Source organism: Pelmatolapia mariae, linkage group LG7 (genome assembly GCF_036321145.2).
Source record: "Pelmatolapia mariae isolate MD_Pm_ZW linkage group LG7, Pm_UMD_F_2, whole genome shotgun sequence".
NCBI classification, from domain to species: Eukaryota; Metazoa; Chordata; class Actinopteri; order Cichliformes; family Cichlidae; genus Pelmatolapia; species Pelmatolapia mariae.
Window position 1 is genome coordinate 50,089,251 of NC_086233.1, and position 17,203 is coordinate 50,106,453.

General features: G+C 39.0%; 2 protein-coding genes across 4 annotated transcripts in view; one reads left to right on the plus strand and one right to left on the minus strand.

Moving 5' to 3' along the window:
- Positions 1 to 687, minus strand: part of ano3 (anoctamin 3) — a 39,739-nt gene extending 39,052 nt beyond the window's left edge. For all 3 annotated transcript variants that reach the window (XM_063479501.1, XM_063479500.1, XM_063479499.1), the window contains exon 1: positions 473 to 687. In XM_063479501.1, coding sequence (XP_063335571.1) covers positions 473 to 518 — 46 coding nt within the window. In that variant the 5' untranslated portion in view covers positions 519 to 687. The remainder of the gene's footprint in view (positions 1 to 472) is intronic.
- Positions 688 to 11,874: 11,187 nt separating this feature from the next.
- On the plus strand, positions 11,875 to 16,417 carry svip (small VCP interacting protein). Its single transcript, XM_063479512.1, has 5 exons — positions 11,875 to 12,111; positions 12,409 to 12,472; positions 12,734 to 12,784; positions 13,724 to 13,840; positions 15,096 to 16,417. Exons 1-5 carry the CDS (start codon positions 12,089 to 12,091, stop codon positions 15,108 to 15,110), a joined length of 270 nt encoding a protein of 89 aa, XP_063335582.1. The 5' UTR covers positions 11,875 to 12,088; the 3' UTR covers positions 15,111 to 16,417.
- The last annotated feature ends 786 nt before the right edge of the window (positions 16,418 to 17,203 follow it).

A 17,203-nucleotide genomic window follows, 5' to 3' on the forward strand; every position in this document is an offset into this window, starting at 1 on the left:
AACACAAGTTTAGAAACCGAGCTATTTTTTGTATGAACTGCGCAGAAATGTGTTTTCTCTGAGAACCCGCAGCTTTCCACTTAAATCTACCAAACGTGCTTCAAGTTTCAAGTTGTTGATCTTTCAAATTGTTTTACATTTCTGATCATTTTGACCTGTACGGTTTTATTTAACTAGGCTGGACCTATATAATAAAAACGTGGGTAAGACTGTCGGTGCAACGTAAAGTAGCGGACAAAATACCAAAAGTGCAGGTTTCAGAAACAGGCTTCTTCCCAGGAGGACGAGGCTGCAAAGCTTCCAACTCTGCGTCACACTAACACCAAGTGGAGAGACCATTACCTCCGAGCACCACTTCACACACAAACTGTTCAACAAGAGAAAAAAAAGTAGCCACACTCGTCTAAAAACAACAACAAAAAAGAAAATCACATCTTGACACCTTGAATCTCCCCTCACGTTATCCACAAACCTTTCTGCTGCTTGAAGGACTGGATTGAGCCCGAGTGGTGCACCATGGCGGCGTTCAGTTGGTTCCCAGCGCAAATCAAATTCCGTATTTAAAAAAGCAAAACTGCGGAAAACATGGGAAACTGTGGCGGGGTTGTGTAGGTGTTCCCTCAGCTCCCATCCTGCCAAACGAGCTCATTGGCGATGCGCAAACGCCAGCAACACCTGTCTCCTCTATGCAAGCTCCCACCCCCCTACCCTACCCCAACACCCCCCTCCGCTCCCCTATCGCCACCATCCACGGCTGTTGTCATGGCGACGGGAGGTAGGGGAGGTCCTGAGATGGACGCGTCCACCTCCTGTCCTCCTCCGTGCTGATTTACTAAAGCTGCGGGAAATTACCACGGACAGCATATCGCAAATGGACCGACGACAAATTTGATTTGCTCTCCAGTTATCCTCCTGCTGAAAGCTGCACTTATCCAAACAGAAAAAACCCACAGCCGTGGACCCAGTATTAAGTTAAATATAATGCAGTACAGGCTACTGCTTCCTAAATATCACAGATAAAAATATGTAATCATGGGGACGTTGTTGTTTGTTCTTTTTAAGTTGAATTCACATTTTAGACACTGCAATCAGCCTTTTTATAACAAAACGAAAAATACGAAAATGTAAAAATACTTTCTTTCCCTCTCTAATTTTCTCAAGCCATGGGACACATGATCATAAAAATCCAAGACCAATGATGTAGTAAAGTTGTTGTTAAGGGAAGCTGCATTCATCTACAGTTAGGCTTCAATTTAAATTTTTAACACTAAAAGAAATAATAATAATAAAAAAAATAACTAAAGGCAAAAGACAAAAGGTCTGTAAAGTCAATATCTCAGCCCACACAGGCCTCACAGAGCCCAGATTGCAGTGGCAGGGGACCCCTTGTATGACAGTAAATGTTTCATCAGTCATGAAAACTAAAGCTGAACAGGGCACCATGTAGCTGCAGTGCAGTTTGATTGCAGACTATTAAAACTGGAGGACTAATAGTCGTGCACTGCACAAACAGAAATCCACTTAAAAGAGAGATTTGTTGTTTATTGCAGATTTGGGCAGTGAAATACACAACAGTGTATATTTCATCAGGAAATCATTCTCTGCTCCTGCACATTAACATTTTTGTTTTCACCTGCACTGCTTTTGACAGTGTTAAACAGTTATATTACAGTTATGTGGGAAATAAAAAGTGCAACCGCACTAATTTCTAGGATATTACTATCATATTTAGTATAATTTAAAAAATTCATTGGGTCCTTAGCAGGTCTTAAAATAAGGTGAATACAAAATTAGATAAACAATAATACCTGAGATATTACACTGTGCCATTATTTCTTTAACAAACACTAAAGCAAAATGCAGTTCCTGCATTTTTAGGAATTAAGAGAGTAAGTAACAGGCAACTGCTACTATTCAAATGCAACTGTTAATTGACAGCAAGTCAAACAGCAAAGTGTGAGTACCTCTATCTAAGCAGATGCTTTGATAGTTGGGTTTGCAAAGTTGCTTTTGAACAAACCAGAAACATTCTGGAACGATGTGTTTTGGAGAGATGACACCACAGTGGAGATGTTTGGCCATGATGTGCCACATTAAGCACATTAAGGAGTCTTTCAGTTGACCATGAAGCCCTCTGTATACCAAAGAATTCTAGAGGCAAAGGTGAGACCATCTGTCTGACAGCTAAAGCTTGGCCTAAACTGGTTCATGCAACAGGACATTGATGCCAAACACAGCAATAAATCTACAACAGAATGGCCAACAAAGAAAAGAATCACAGTATTGCAATTGCCCAGTCAAAGTCCTCAACTTAAGCTGACTGAAACACTGTGGTGGGACCCTAAGAGAGCTGTGCATAAAGAAATGCACAAAAACCTCAAAGAAGAGGAAGTTTAAAGAAGTGTGGGTCAAAACTCCTCCTCTGTGATGTGCAAGACTGATAAAGTCATACAGAAAATAACTTCAAATTATTGAAGTAGGCAGTGTTTCTGCAAGATACTAAATCATGAGGTGTGCTTAGTTTTTCCACACACTGCTTCTGCATTTTGGCTTTGTTGTCATGTGTTGAGGTTGTATTTACAGAATTGTAAGACCTTCTAAGAACTTAGGACCGAACCTTTAAACTAAGACCACACATGTTTGTTTTTTTTAAAATATAACTTGTTGACATTATATACTGGCAAACACGACAATGATATTTAAAAAAAATTTTTGTACATTTAATCAAAGACTGCACGTGTTACCTTTTTATCACAGGTGCCACCTTCTTCCTTTGGCATTCTTAAAGGCTTTTGTGAAATGTTACATCCTCAGTCTCTTTAGCAGTTGTAGTCAGAGTCACAAAATAATAGTAATAATAATGGAACAAATCAGGAGATTATTTTTTATTATTTACAATCAGGTTGTTAAAAGTGGGAGTGTACGATAGATTCAGTTGATATAGTAATAATAATATTTGAGTAATGATGCAATCCTATGTATTTTAACCATGAAGTATAACAAAATTCAATGTATATGAAATTGAAATTACCTAACATGTCAGATATGACACATTTAATGTGGATCGTGATTATCACGGTTATTAGTAAAACATACAGGTAGTTTATGGGATAGAAAATAAATTATTTTTAAGTCTCCAGTTTTGTAGTATTAACCAAGCTGCCAGTTCATCGAGGTTTATCTGCAAGGTCACTGGTCTTATTTCAATGTCATCCCCAGAGAGTTACAGCAGCAGACCACTAATCTGGATCATGAGAGGGAAAGCTCTCTCATGGGTGTTTCATGCTGTTTCTGTGCAAGCAGACACTGAACTGACTGCTGCTATTTGGTGACTGTTTGCCTCGGGAACAATAACACAATCTTTATCTTGGTCTTTGGCCTTAGTTTTGTATATCAATCTACGTCTGTGGGGTTACTGAGAAAAGAAGCCTGGCATCTGTCATAGATGCAAATACCATCTGTTTTCTTGCAGCTCGGCATGCTTTTACTCCTCCCACTGTTCTGATGTTTATTAAAGACTGGTATCAGGGCACTGTGTGCCAACCCCAGCGACGCGACATTGAACTAGCAAGCTAATGCATTTCTTCCACTGGGGTGATTAATAAATAAAACTGCAGCTCTTATCACTGGGTCAGCCCCACTTTAAATTCTATCTCTTCCATTCCTGCCTGTTAGTTCGAGGATGTAGGTCAGATGGGAGCACTGCAAAGGGATGATTTTAGACAAATGATATACTGCCACCCTGTGGAAAGTGTGGCTAACTGTTATTAACCTCAGCTCGTGCGCAAATACACACAAAAAGAATGATACCCTTGAATCCTTGAAATTAAATGGCCAGCTGCATGAAATGTTTACATTTTTTAAATAAAGCAGGTGCATCATAGTGTGGGCAAAAGTGGAACTGTGTACCCATGGCCTCCAGAAACCCTGGAATGAAAAGTTTTTATTTGCAGTTTTTAATTTTTAAGCAATATGTGTCATAACTAAATTGTCTGGAATAATCAGTTGGGTGACTGAGTGTTGGTTTCTGGCCAATTACATAAAATTTATGTAACTGGCCAGAAAATGTGGATAATAAAGAGGAAATGCCAATAAAGCCATAAGGAAAAAATTGTTAGTAACAGTAGTTGGCACATCAATACATTTTTATTGAGCTGTGATTTGTAGTTAGACCATTATTTAGCCTGTATAGCAGTGGCGTAATATAGAATAATAGATACTCAACTCAGAGAAAATGTGAGAAACAGCCACTCAGAAACAATCAAAGCTACCTAGTATTCAACACATTATTGCCCCTCAGGGAGGCTCTGCATTAGCGTGCCATTCGGAGAATCAAAGAAGCTGCTTGAGAGGCTTTCTGAATAGCGAAGACCTCTGGCATCAACACTTTCAGCTAAATTAACTATGATGGTTTTGTTATAAGGCTTAGCAACTGAGAGATCTGCTGATTAAGTCAGTTTAAAAGTTCATTCGAGGCTCAAAACTTTTCCTCTCTGGACCGAGGTGAAGCCAACCACTCCCAATGTGTGCCTGAACAACAAATGATTTTTAATTCTCATTGATTAATCTTTAAGATTAGGCTTTAGACTTTCCGCTTTGAGAAAGCTCATAGTTAGGGCTGGATTGGGTGACCCTGAATCCACCCTTAGTTATGCTGCAATAGGGTCCTGGAGGATTCCCATGATGCACTTAACATTTCTCCTTCTCTCAACCTTTTCACTCACCATGTGTTTATATACCACTCCAAATTTAATTATTAGTTAATATCTCTGGCTCTCTTCCACAGCATGTCTTTTGCCTTTTCCCCTTCAGCTCACTCCCAACCGGTCGCGGCAGATGGCCGCCCCTCCATGAGCCTGGTTCTGCTGGAGGTTACGTCCTGTTAAAGGGGAGTTTTTCTTTCCCTCTGTTACCAAAGTGCTTGCTCATAGGGGGTCATCTGAATGTTGGGGTTTCTCTGTATTATTATATGGTCTTTACCTTACCTAATATTAAGCACCTTGAGGTGACTATTGTTGTCATTTGGCACCATATAAATAAAATAAATAAATAATAAAATCATACAATAATAAATAATAAATTGAATTGAAATAAATATTATAGTAACTGATCTTTCAGTAACTTATTATATAAAATATCAAATGATGAAAATAAGGGCTCACAATATTGACTTTATTGGCTTCAACTTTGGGTCAAACACTTTTTGTGGTGTTTGTGGTGTTTGTTCTGTTTTGGCGCAAATGTGTGGAGCTTGCTCTAGACTGACTGAGTCAGCCACTCAATGGGCAACACGAGGAAGGCAGCTTCAAATTTCATAAACCCCAAATTTATACACACAATTTAGATGTGGAAAAATATGCTTATCGACAGGAGGCAGTGCTTGGATTGTTTGTAAACATTTGGCTTTCCAAGAACTGCTGGCAGGCTCACCAGACTGCTGGTCGGTGTCTGTGCCTCCAGAGCGGGAACTGCTCCAGGATGGGCTGATGGTGGGACTGATAGTAGCATGGTGTCTGATGCCACTGGAGGAGCTGGAGACCTGACTCTCCAGCAGGGGGAGGTACACAGAGTTTTCCTGATGACATGATCCTGTGAAACAAAGAAAATATCATAAATCAATGAGTGTTAGCATCCTGAAGGCTGTTTCCAGCTCAAACAATAATATCACTTGTGTAAGTTGTCCACAGGAAAATGAAGCTTGCATGTCCACATCAGTTAATTTTTTTGATGATAACAGAAGCCCAGCTCTCTACTTATCCTTCTCAAGTGACTACACTCATGCATTATTAATGAGTCTGTGATATTCCTTTTTGTCTTCTGATACTTGACACTAATGGGGACCACTAAACACTCTGGCTTTCAAAACTCAACTGTGGAACAGTTAAACTAACAGACATGTCCGGATGTTTAATATCAAGGCTTTTTTAAGGGATCATTTTCACTCAAAGCAGCTTTGGAAAACCAGATTTTAGCCAAACTAAAATAAGTAAGTTACCCTTTTCATCTGCTCGCATTTTAAATAATGTGGATTTTCACAAATATACACGAGCAGCATTATTAAATCCACTGGCTGGCAAAACAAACGACATCTGTCATGCATTTTCATCTGGCATACAGCTGGAGCTTACTTTTGACACAGCAAAACATTGTAACCTCATCCAACCGCCAAGCCAACATGATTTCTGCCAAAAGCAGCTCCAGAGACGACGTGTCCATGCCCCGACTCGCTAGAACTGATTCTTAGAGGGACTTCTCCTTTCTAGCACCTCATTTTTAATCTTAGCCTCTACTAGAGTTCAACAGTATAAATGAGGACATCACTTATATTGTCAAACACCTCTATTCTTCTTGTGAACCCACCCATCTGGAAACTAAGTGGGACTGTATTAGAAACCTTAACACCAAAACTTTGAAGCAGCCTACCACTCTCTCTATATACCCTTGACTCCTCTTACTTACTACTCTGGTAGAGTAGCTATGCATGATACACAGTGCATTATGGGCCTTAGTGCAGCCCCTTATCACCAGTTCATGAAACCAAAAGGTATTTCTCCCTTGAAGTCAGTTTTATTCTTCTTCCTGCCAGCATTACATTTGAACAGCAGGTGGTGGACCTGTTCCCACCCTCAGCTGTGTAACCGAGATGACCACAGTAAGGATACGTGCTCTGACTGATCTTATATGAAACAGAGCTGTTAGAGCACCACGAAGTCTGAACTTTTGACTCACTGGAATTATTTCATGTCCACACTGCACTGACCTCTGTATTTGAAACTTTGACCATGTTTGATTTGAGCATCCTTAAAATGGGAAAAATGGGAGACAACACAAGCAAAATTTGCGGATATAATATTAACAGAAATTTGCTCTTTCTAAAAAGAAAAAGAAAGAAAGAAAAAAGAAGACTTGCATAGAGTTAGAGTACTTTAAAAAAAAATATTTATCTTTATTTGTATTTTTTTATTTTATCTATTTTTTTAAAAAAATATGTGGCTTTTAGAAGCAGTAAATAAAACATAGTTCACTATAGTGAAAGTATATGCTGAATATCTGAATATAGTAGATAAGAAAAAGCACACTAAGTGACTTTTTAGTGTACGATTTTTTTTTTTTAAACTTAATTTAATTGATTAGAATTCTTTATGCTCAGTGTTTGCTCTTCTTCGTGTGAATGTGTTGAATTGAAATAATGAACACAATACCAAGGCGAAACGGCTTAAGGCCTCTTAAACATTACACTATATTTAACCAGCTTATTATTATTTATTCTATTTAAACAAGTTAAACTGAAATAATTGCTGTAATCAGTTAATGTAGAGGCTACGATTCATAGCCTTAAACAGGTCACACCGAGGTTAACCACATTTTAATTGTAAAATGGAAAATAACAACTGTGTGTGTGTGTGTGTGTGTGTGTGTGTGTGTGTGTGTGTGTGTGTGTGTGTGTGTGTGTGTGTGTGTGTGTGTGTGTGTGTGTGTGTAATGAAGGGAGATGTGTATATTTAGCCTCATTAAGACCAACAGGAAGAGCCTCAGTGCTGAGCTCACAGTCCAAACAACATGACTCAGTAACATTAAGAGTTTTAATGTCAGAAATGACTCTTCACAGGTTTAATGTCTCATTTTAATGAAGCCCACAAGAAAAGTAAACTTTGGTAAGAGGACATGTTGAGTACAGTTTGTGACTGAAATGCCAAATGTTAAACTTTCTGCCATTAAAGAGATCATAACACTCTGAGGGGATGATCAAAGAAACTGTAACATCCAGGTCATCAAAGCTCTGGAAAACTAGTAGGGAGAAACATATTGCCAAAATGTGCTTGCGTCCATTAAAGATGTGCGTGCTAAGTGCAGCAGTATGCTGTCCTGAAGGTTTCAAAAACTATAGAGACATTAGGTAGATCGATTGATGAGCAGGGAACTTCCTACTCAAACTTCCTGGAAGATTGATTATTTATTTAAACAAGTGCGTTTCAAAGCTGACTAAATCCCCGTCTCAAACAGACGCGAATCTGCGATGAGCTGTCGAGGAAAAAGTGACTCCATTAAAAGCTTACAGCTCCTGTTCAAAAAAAACAATTTGAGTGTCTGGCTCATTTTGGATTGTTTTTTTTAAGAGTTTTGTTTTATTTTCAGCCAAACTTTCCTGAGGGCTGGACTCACAAGCATGACTGAATCACAACAAATCCCAGAAACACTGGACTTTTAACTGCTTAATGTGCTCGCACTCAAGCCAGCTAAAACTTGTCAACGTCAGCAGCTGATAATGTAATTTTTCGTGTTAAGTGTAGTCAGGTGCACATCCTCCCCTGCTGTTAATTCAATAAAAACGGCCTAAGTGTTTATCATTTTAACACATGTAAGCTAAAGGGAGGTGCATGTCCTCGTATGGAAAATTTACTGTGTGGTATTTGCATTACATGATGGCCACTCCAAGCTGTTATAAGCCTGGACAGCTTACATTAGTCCGTGTGAATCACTTTAGGCCGCATAAATGGTTGTAACATGCGTGCTTCTTTCTCTAATCCAAAGTGAGTGAATAATATACTGGCCTTCTTCAGATTTATTAAAAAAATGCATTAGGAAGCAGCAGGTCTGTATGCATGGCCTGTCAACGCCATAACAAAAAGAACAAAAAGAACCCCATGTAACAGATTTCAGGGAGGGCACAGGGGAAACCTCCTGTTGCCTTTATTATCCTTACTTTAAAAAAAAGAAAGAAGAAGAGGATTTCAGAAAACACCTGCCTATGTTGGGTCATCAGTTTGTTCCTGATTTTTGTGTTTTTCTTTATATAAATTGATGGATATATGTTACAAAGGTCAGCAAGGAATCAGGTGTCCAGTGCTGGAAAGTTGAAAAAATACAAATTGTCAGCAAAAAAGGAAAAAAATGTTGCAAATATACCTGAACACTCTTGTCTCTTTAAGCTATAGCTTCGTTTTTCATACAGAAGTACCAGGTTAAAGTCATCCAGCTTCACTCTGTCATTCTGCAGTATTGTTTTCGTTACATTTCATTGTTTTCAGCAAGAGATAACATTTTGCAGCGACTCTCGGAGCATCGTGGGCACAGTTCCTCTGTCACGTCCCGGGTCGCTCTCTATCAGAAACTGTTTCTGTGACATCTCTGCTTCATGTGAGGCAGTCACAGAGAGAAGTGACCCAAATGGACCAGAATACACTCACAGCTTTGAACTCCTGATGACTTGCGACCACTTCATGACACTTCCTGCGGCGCCACCACGCCACGATTTGGCCCCCGCGCCCTCCCCCCTCCGCTCAAGAGCGCCTGTCCCCTGTTCATACATCGCCCACTCAGCACAGATGGGATAACCACAGTATTTACCATTTTCCCAATTGCCTGTGGCAGAGGTGATTTAGAGCAGCTAATAAAAGCCACTCCACTCGTGCGTTAGTTAGCCGCCTTATTGAACTGAATGACGCTGGACATGTTTGTTGGATTTTGCTAGGAAAAAAAGAAAAGAAGTTTCTTTACTTTTACCAGTCTGTGGCTTACCACTGAGGTTTTCAGTACAAGATTACAATGAGCTTTCCTGAGTGCTGTGCAGACATGACACTGATAAGTTAGCATGCTCCAAGAAGGCGCATCAGTTCTAGTCAAGTACAAGCAGGGCCACTTCCTCTACTCCTAACTTATAGAAAATGACATGAAGAACACCCCCCCCCCCCCCCCCCCCACATGATGAAACTTCACTTCCAAGTGCCATTCATTTAACATCATGCTTCATTAATAAATGAACCCACCAGTATCAGTGTTCATCAGGAAGATTACCAGTATGTTTCATACATATGAAAGATTCATGCTCTCATCAGATGCTCATGTTGCAAGCACTATGAAAAGTATGCACTGCTACAGCATGCAATGTTATGCAATGACTGCATAATATTAGCGTTTGTTTATTCCACACACAAAAGAGCGGGAAAACAGCTGAATATTGAACAGCATATACACGAGAGTATATCCAGCAAACAGGTTTGTTACCAAAGGCAAAGCTATTAAATAAGCAAGCTGGGTGAAATAAGATAACGTTGTATAACAGATCATATCAAGTCTCTCAAGTCAGCTAATATTAAACCCTTTAGTTTTACAGCTAGCTGCTCAGAAGTGAGCTGAACCTACCTGAGGAGGTGCCTAGAGCTTGTGACGCCTTAACTTCCATTGCATTTGCTCCCACCTTCAGTATAATTCCCCCATCAATAAGTTTCTGAATGATAACTTGCACAAACTGCAAAGGCTGTGCAGCCTCATGGACCTGTCAGTCCCACAGTGCAGCACTTAAAGCTGTGAAATAGCCCGGACGCTGCAGCAGGGATGAATGGGTGGAGTTTGAGGTGTTGTCAGACAAAGAGGGGTACAACATTAAACTCTCAGACTATTGACTGTAGCATATTGAGTGCTTTATGGAACATTACTCATTTCACACACAAAGGTTTCTCGGGAGATTATGTAAGTTAGAGTGTAAGTGTATCAAGAGAAGGTACTACGAATCTATCCACTCCTTTAAGGGTAATTTTTTTAAAATAAAAACTTTTTAGAGTTTTGTTGTGTTAAATTCATTTTTGCTTCAAAACAAGATTTATAGGGAATAATGAACCCTAAACATTTGTTCACATTTTTGTTGATCTGATCATTTCAACATTACTGTGCAGGTTATAGGGGGTGAATTCTGCTTGCAAGGTAGTTATGTGTACACCACGAGAGTCATTGTGGGAATGAGAATAAAAGGATATAATATCCTGCTATTATAATATCTTAGTACAGGGGAGTATATCCAGCAAAAACACTTGTTACCAGAGAGAATTACAATCTGTGGTAAAAATTCTCAAAAGAGCAAAGATGATGTTAAATGCATAACTACCAGAGGGAAACAAAAGCTTGTAATACCTTTTTTGAGTGTAAGTCAGTAAACCTTTATCAGATTTCACTGGACTTCATGCGGATGCCCAGATGACCATTGGATTTCACAAGTTTTAGATAACTAATTTACATAATTTCCCCAGGGATTAATAAAGTATTCTGAATCTCATTCTGACTGACAATAACTACCAAAAATAAGTGACCGAAGACATTTTAAAATTTCTGCTAAGTAACGAGGCTTGTTTGTAGATCTGAAAGAACTTTTGTCTTATATTTTGTTATTATTTTGATTATGCGCATCCACATCTACACAAGGCTGAAGTGGAAGATCAGCACAGATACCATATACAAAGAGGGGATGAGCAAGCTCTAATTTCCTGAGATTCTTCAAAGTGTGCAGCAAAATGATGGATACTTTCTGTCACTCAGCTGTGGTGAGCACAGTGTACTTTGCAGTGGTCTGCTGGGAGCTGGTGACACCAACAGACTACATATTCTGATTAGGAAGGTTGGGTCTATGATTGGCTGCAAACTGGACACTTTTGAAGTCGTGGTGGAGAGTAGGTCTGTTATCCAACAGTGAAAATCTCAACTGCCCTCGGCACCCCTTACTGGACAAGCAGCAGAGCATCTTCTGTAACAGATTCAACTCCACTCCCACCTGCTATCACTTGAATAAAACAGTTTATATGTCTAGCAGAAATGCATCTGCTAGTTAACAATTAGTTATTGGGTTTATTATTGTTATTACCATTATCATTACTCTTGTCGTTGTAACAAAAGAATATTAAGTATTTCTCATTCATTCTCATTCTCATTAGATTCGTCCCACTCTTCGCCACAAAGTGGTGCTGCTGAGCTATCTACAAGCGAAGTATCCGCCCCTTGTCAGCTAGTTATGTTCAAAGTCCCGCTACACCTTATTGTTATTCAGAGAGTAAAAACTAAATAAGACTACAACTACTTACTGTACTGTCAACTGTTAAAAACAGTAGTAATTTTTTCGTGTTTTTCATGGTGGTATTGCAGTATGGTTACTCTTGTTTTTATTGGAGGCGAACAGTAAAACAGTGTTTACTAACCTATCGTTAGTGAACATACTTTGGCTGACTCGTCAGCCAGTTGATCTCGGACCAAAACAAACTCAAAGGAGGAAAAAAAAAAGCATTTGACTGAGGCGTCTGACTTCCACACTGCTGTTTTCCAAATGTCGCGGCGATTAAACAAGAGGTGCGAGGAGGAGTAATTTATCATGCGGCTTGGACACGCAGCTGGGCTTGTAGTGGTAGCCGCTAGCTAGAATGCTAATGTTCCGTAGCTAACGGTAACGTTATGCCAGATGACCCAACAGCAGCAGTAGTAGTAGTTGGGAATAGAAGCTGCTGCTGCTAGTTTTATATTTGCCTTAACTCTCACCCAGCATTATAAACGGGCCTGCCATCTAGTTAGTTTGGTAGTTAGGCACCACGAAAACAGCGAAAACTAATTTTCAGCGTTGCCTTTTACTGCCTAAATTAAAAACTAAAGTATGGGGATGTGCTTACCGTGCCTTGGTGGAGCAGCGGACGACGTTGTGGTCACTCCAGATCCTGTAAGTTAAGTTAATATGATTGTTATTACACAGCTTTAACAATAATTCGGTATACTAGTAATGAGTACGAATTGGTATAGGAATTAGCTGAGCCCACGTGAACTTGATTAATCACCATTAGGACACAAATGGGCCCTGGTAGGTAACGCAGAGGAGGCGTTGACTGTGTGTGAACAGCGGCATGTTAAGTATGCTTCAGGCCCAACATGTTTAGCTCAGAGAGGACAGCTTTAGCTCACAAGTTTCCCATGTTTCCAACAGGAGACCAGGAGACAACAGTTAGCTGAAGCCGCCGAAAAGAGGCAAAAAGAGGTAAGTTACGACTAGTCGCGTCTTATTGTCCATTTTTCAAGTATTAAAACATTGTTACACGTGTGTAGTACATTTACCAGGTTATTGGGTGCAGCTCACTATAGCAGAGGTGTGTTATTCAGTACAAGTACAAACATGAACTCTGCCATCACTCATTTAAATCAGCAGTGAAGTTGAATTGTGTTGTTTTTTGTTGAAGCTTGTTTATAACATCACTAGAAGTGCCTTTTTGGTAGTAGAATTAAAATAGGAATAAAAGTCACTATCTTTAAAGTGAGCTCTGTAAAAAAACAAACAAACAAAAGTTTCACCAAAAACTGAACTTCACAAAATGTATTATTTATTTATGTATTGGACTGTGTCTTTGGCACCACATACGTACCCAGTAATCTGGTAACTGAGTGCAGTATTAAAGGTGGAGTTAGTTTACAGTGTGGTGAGTATTTTTTATCGCACAGAAAACCCACTTGAAAAAGAGACGCGCTAGAGTTCTCTCAAGGTAAGTAGACCTGGACCAGGGTGAAAATTCTACCTGGCCAGGTGAGTCTTCTGGATTGGCTTAACTACCACAACCTTGTGCTCCCAGTCACCGTTTTCATCCTTAAGTCTTCCGACACCGTGACAGTTCACACTCTGATGCAGGTCAAAGCACTGGTCCCTAACAACCCACAGTCGTCTCAGTTGAGCAGCACAGCACTGCTGAAAGTAGCTGCTTCAACCTCCAGCTGAACTGCCTTATTTGGCAGTTGAATGCCCCCTCGCTGGTTGTGGTTGAACAAGCCTTGTGTGCGCCTGAAAGGTTGTGGTAAAATAATTTATTAAAACCCACATGCATGCTTTTGAGACTGTTTGTATATGTTGAAAATATAGACAAAACAAAACACTTATTATCAAGCTGTTGCATCTTGGCACTTGATTATACCCCACACTTTTTTCCAGACGGCATACAGGGGTGTTAAAAATCCAGAAGCAGTCGAAAGGAAAAGGAAAAAACAGGAAGAAGCTGAGAAACAAGCGATGAGCACCTCTGTGTCAGGTGGTGGTGGCGGGCTGAAGGTCAGTTGTGTGTTTATCCTCAAACTTAGTGGGTTAAAAACAGAACTATCTGTTGTAGATAGTGGCAGTGGCGGGACATAAACTCATGACTCAGAGGGAATCAAAGCAATCAAAAAACGCTTTGATTATATTGAGAGACACAGGATTGCACATGCTCGATACCTCTCCTTGACCCCTCTCCTCAGTAAAGATATTTCAACAAAATGAGACATCGTGCCTTCAGAGCCTCATTTAAAAGTTTGTCGTGAGTGCATCATAAGTCTTATAGATGAGCTACACCTGTATTTTATCATCTCAGGTTTAAAAGTCCTTATGGCATGTCTTTTTTTTAGGGCTACATTAAATTGAATTCATTAACTCATTAAAAAAGTTTTTTTTCATCTTTAATAATTGAAACATCATATGATTAAAAAAAGAACAAGTTGCCCTTTTTAATCAACACTGAGATATGAAAACACAAGGCCAGAACAGCTACAAACACAAAGTGGCACAACCAAGCCAACATAACACCAGGACCAACACACTATCAAACACAGTTCTGAATTATGTATTTGCATATATTTTTGTTCTTTAGACCGTGTGCTTATGCACTTTATCTTCAAGTAACATCATAAAAAACATTCACACATGGTGCCCAACTTCAATAAGGGGTAAAAAGTAATGGGACACTAGGCTGCAGAATGTTTTTATTTATTTCTATTGTTTTAACATAAGTAAATTCATGCACAAAATGTCTGAAACACAGCAGGGAGTTATTTGGAATTTGAAATATGAACTTTGGATCGACGTGGAGTTTATGTCAATCCAAACCACAGCAGTGAAGAAGATAACAGGGGTGTTTATGTTCCGGCCTGTCTGCAGAAACATACAGCACCAGCATAGTTTCCATTGTTTTACTTCAAGTAATAAAGCAGAAAAGCAAAACCTGAACACAGCTGCACAGCATGTAGTTACCCATAAGATGGGTTAGAAATCATTAAACACCACTTTGAGCTTGTCTGTGTTTGTCTTCTTTTTTCTGGCCTGAACTTTACCAGTCAGCTTTTAAAAAAAAAATTAAACTAGAAAAATCTTTGACATTTGCAAAAGAACTTTTATAATAGTTTTGAAGCTAATTAAAATGTGACTGTATTTTGAAGTGATTAGTTATCCTAGAGGATAATTTCATATCATAATGGCAATGATTGCTATTTATCATTGTGAATGATAAACATTGTTGTAATTTGTTGTGTTGTGTTTTTCTTTTTTCCTGTAGTGGCAGGTGGGCTGAAAATCCTGATGGTAAAGTCTGAACTCGGATGTCTAAATATATAAAGTATTGCTGCAAGATGACTTGAAAGATGTTGGAACTGCTGTCCGTTTTTACTTCTTTTTTTTTTTTCTTTTCTTTTTTTTCTTTTCTTTGCTTGTTATTTATCTGTGTCATGTTATGAGTCTACAGCTGTCAGGTGCAAAACAATCAGTTAAGTTATTACACACAAAACACAGCAGAATTTGCCAAGTTATACAAACCAGTTTGTACCTCTGGACGAGTCAGGGGTGACACAGTAATGTGCAAGCAAACACAATTATGTGAGATTTGTGTGAAGATTGATTAGATACAGTGTTGCAGTACAGTGACTCCCATTAGGTAACATGGAAGAACATCACTATAATATGCAGTTGTACATTAAGACAGAGCTTCCCTCACTGTGTTTGGTTTTCCTAGTCAGAGTATTCCACGTATATCCATTAACGGTTACATCGCCTTTCTGTTTCTCACTTGGCACCTTTTTAGCATGAACTCACTTTGTGATGGGCTCTGTTATTTGGCAACTCAAAGACTAGTGCAAACAGTGCTAACTTGACTAATTTTACCCAACTCATAATGTGCTCTTTGCTCATCACCGAGGCGAGTCAGTGACACAGACCACATTGGGGTAATTATTTATTTTGTGTGTTTGTATTGGGGGAAAAAATGGGTGTTTTTGTGCTGAGAATGTAGGTGGACTTTATGTGGCGCATCTAATGCGGCGATTCCTTGGTAAGCACAAACTTTATACTTGACAAAAACTGCAGCAGCTAATAAATACTGCTGAATAATGTAGAGCAACTGTAGAGCACTCTCCAGCCAGTAAGAATGAAAGGATGTGTAATAAAAGCCTTTTTGCATATGCCCTAGTTCTTCACACTAGTCTTTGCCCTACTTTAATAGAGCCCTTTTTTTTAATTACTTTGTTTATCATGCACAGTTTTTGAGTTTGTTGCATTGAATTGTAGTGTATGCAAACACAGATGGAATGGCTGCTTAATCTAAATGAGAAATTTGTTTGTGAATTGCCATACTACAACTGAAGCTTTTGTTACACACTTATTTGCACACCGTCAGCCAATATGCTCACTTTCGTTTGAAGGTTCAAGTCCACTACAATGGAAACAAGACTGAAGGAAGATGAAGGAGAAAACAGATGTTTTGAGATATTTTCTTTGACTTGCTTGGCTGAGTGCGTTTCTTACAGCCTTCCTTAAATGCTTCTGGTGCTCTTGCCATTTTGTAGAAGAAATCTAGCCAATGTTATTTGCTACAATAAATCACATTTCTGCTACCCTTGTGTCAAATTCATGTGTAGAATCACAGTTTTAGAGGTAATACCTAGTGGTAGAGTTTCACTGTTAATATAGTTGACAAAAATATAAGCAAATATTAATATTTACAGTTTCTGACGTGTCTAGAGTCGATCAGGTGTAGCCAGAGATGTGCAAAAGTCTTGAGCCACCCCAAATTTCTTTATATTTAAGGAAGTTTTTAATGTTGTCTGTGCCTCTTTTTTTAAATGTATCTTTGCTTGTGTTGCTAAATAGACTGATGGTATCTTCTACTTTGTCACAGGAATGTTGCTTGTGGCTCAAAATGATTTGATATCATTCATGAGGGATGCAGTTGACATCGTTTCACATATTATTGGCCAACAAATCATTTACAGCAGTTTAAATACGGATAATCACTTTTTGGCAAATACCGGAAATCACTTTTGGTCAGATGATTACTTTTTGACACAACACCGGTGTCTAATATCCTTTTGATAAATAGTCTGCAGACAACAGGATTTAAAAACTGGTTATACAAATAGAGAAATAACCTGTTTTCTAAGTGTAATTATGACTGTGTTCTACTTTATAATTAATCCGGGTCCGTTTGGACGCTTAAAAATATCTTTATATAACTTGTGTTATAGATGTTGCAGTTTATCCTGCACTCCTGGTCTGATCGCTCTTGAAAAAGAGTATTTAAATGAATTTTTTATTTAAACAGATGATCACGTTTTGCCACAACACCGGCGTTCTGGGAATCCATCCTACCTCAAAAAACATCCTACCCAATGT